At 37.1% G+C, this 1987-nt stretch overlaps 1 protein-coding gene across 1 annotated transcript; it reads right to left on the bottom strand.

The window, feature by feature from the left end:
* Nucleotides 1-266: 266 nt before the first annotated feature.
* Nucleotides 267-767, bottom strand: LOC113357614 (pre-mRNA-splicing factor cwc25-like). Its single transcript, XM_026601060.1, has one exon. The coding sequence runs from the start codon at nucleotides 765-767 to the stop codon at nucleotides 267-269; it is 501 nt and encodes a 166-aa protein (XP_026456845.1).
* Between the last annotated feature and the right edge of the window lie 1220 nt (nucleotides 768-1987).

The following is a 1987-nucleotide window of genomic DNA, read 5'->3' as shown; positions in this document are numbered from 1 at the left end:
TGCCTTGAAAAAGGTGTTTTTCCAGCTTCCTCTACTTCTTCCTCTAATTGCCTCCTTCCACCATTTTTTCGCGTAGTCATCATTTCTCTCAATTCAACCATTTCTCTGAGAATTTCTTCGCTCATTGTTTGGTATAAATCTTGTTGCATAGGTCTTTTTAATATGGCTTGTCTTAATCTATTCTCATGATTATTCTGACGTATAGCCTCTTCAATCTCTTTTTCTTCAGTTTCTTCTCTTATTCTTCTACGTCTTTCTCGTTCAAATCACGCACGTTCGCGAACATTATTGTTTCTCTCTTCCGCTTGTTCGCGTGCATATTGATCCCTCAAAATTTGTCTACCATGTAATAGAATTATCCCTTGTTCTGGATCATGTTCTCCATCATTATCTGACTCGTAGCGAGTACGATGACTTTCGATTGCATCTTGAAATCTATTGTTCCTTTGATCTTCTTGTCTGCGATGATGCTCATGTGGCTGCTCGTATCGATCATTTACTGTGCGTCTCTCGTCTCGTTGATCTTGTAGATTATCGTCTTCTTGCAAATTCTCATCAATATTATCTAATGTTTGCTCTCGCCTGACATCTCTTCGATTTGATCGACTTTTTCTTGATGAACTTCTGCTAGTTCTTGATCTTGATCGCGTAGCGCTTCTTGATCTTTGTTCGTGCAATCTGAGATTCTCTTCTCTTAAATCTGCATTCTGTCGTATCAAATTCGCATGCTCTTCATCTTCTCTTTGTCTGAGTTCTTCAAGTGTCATATTTTCTTCATTTCCTTCAATCCTTCCTGCATCTCCAGTTCTCTGTGTTTTATCTTCGGTAGAGTTCGTATGTGCAGTATGAATACACACTCTATCGTAATCAATATCATTATTATTCTCTTGTGTACGACTTAGTCCATTAGGAACATCATATATTTGATTTATTCTTTCTCCCTCCTCTAATTACTCATGAATTTCACCTCTTCTTCATTCGGCAATTCTTTTACTTCTTCTGGATGCTGCCGCTTGCTCAGCAGTAGATCTAATTCTTACCATTTCCACTTTCTTGTATTATCAAATGAAAAACTATTTTGAAAAGGATTGAAAAGATGTGATGATGAAAATCTCAAATGTTGAAAGAAAGGTTCTAGGTTTTTTAATTCTGGAAACTTGATTTTAAAACAGATTCACCAACAGGATATAGCACTACAAGCTGTTTCTAGCGCCAAAATGTAGTAGCAGGAAATCCTACAACCACATCCCATATGAATTTGGACAAGATCCTAAGTAATCATAATGGAATTGTTTATTATTTATCAAGATCTATAATGGGTTACAAGATAATACAATGACCTTACTTGGTCTCCAAATACACTTTCTCTCTCTTAATTTCTTGTCTAACACTCATCTCAGATCTCTCTCTCAATACACAGATTCCTTCCCCTTATATAGGGTACTATATAGTGGATGACAGCTAATAGATCCCCCATTTTCGGAATCACTGTACGTTACAATTGCTCATGTACATACACTCAATCTCGCACACTTTACTCCTTCGCACAGATCATCACACTTTACTCGTGACTATGCTGACATCATTAAATACGTCATCCTAATTTTAACATGGGCGATAATCCTCGCTTAAGACAAGTGACCTTTACTTCGCACACATAATGAATGTGTGATATTTCACTCCTACAAAAATAGCGAAAATGATCACGCAGTAATCACTAAGTTTGCATCACGGCCACGCAAATAAGCATTTGACATCCAATTCAATGGGTGGGATTAAAAAAACCCAATAGTTCATTACACGCGACATCCACTTGAATGGGTGGGAATAAAAAAATCAAACTAGATGGTTTTCTACCGTCTCCACTCTTCATCTTCACTTGATTCTTATTATTGTAATACCCATTAATCCAAGTATTTTGTCTAACGAATCAATCAGGGTATCTGTTCTTACACCGTGCCTTGCACTAGCACCATTTTTAGCTGCT

The sequence above is a fragment of the Papaver somniferum genome, chromosome 1, assembly GCF_003573695.1.
Source record: "Papaver somniferum cultivar HN1 chromosome 1, ASM357369v1, whole genome shotgun sequence".
NCBI lineage: Eukaryota > Viridiplantae > Streptophyta > Magnoliopsida > Ranunculales > Papaveraceae > Papaver > Papaver somniferum.
The sequence above is the reverse complement of the archived record's forward strand: the minus strand, read 5'-3'. Positions and strand labels throughout refer to the sequence as shown.

Coding starts and splice junctions, on each gene's coding strand:
- LOC113357614 (XM_026601060.1), bottom strand. CDS start 767: ATGACACTTGAAGAACTCAGACAAAGAGAAGATGAAGAGCATGCGAAT.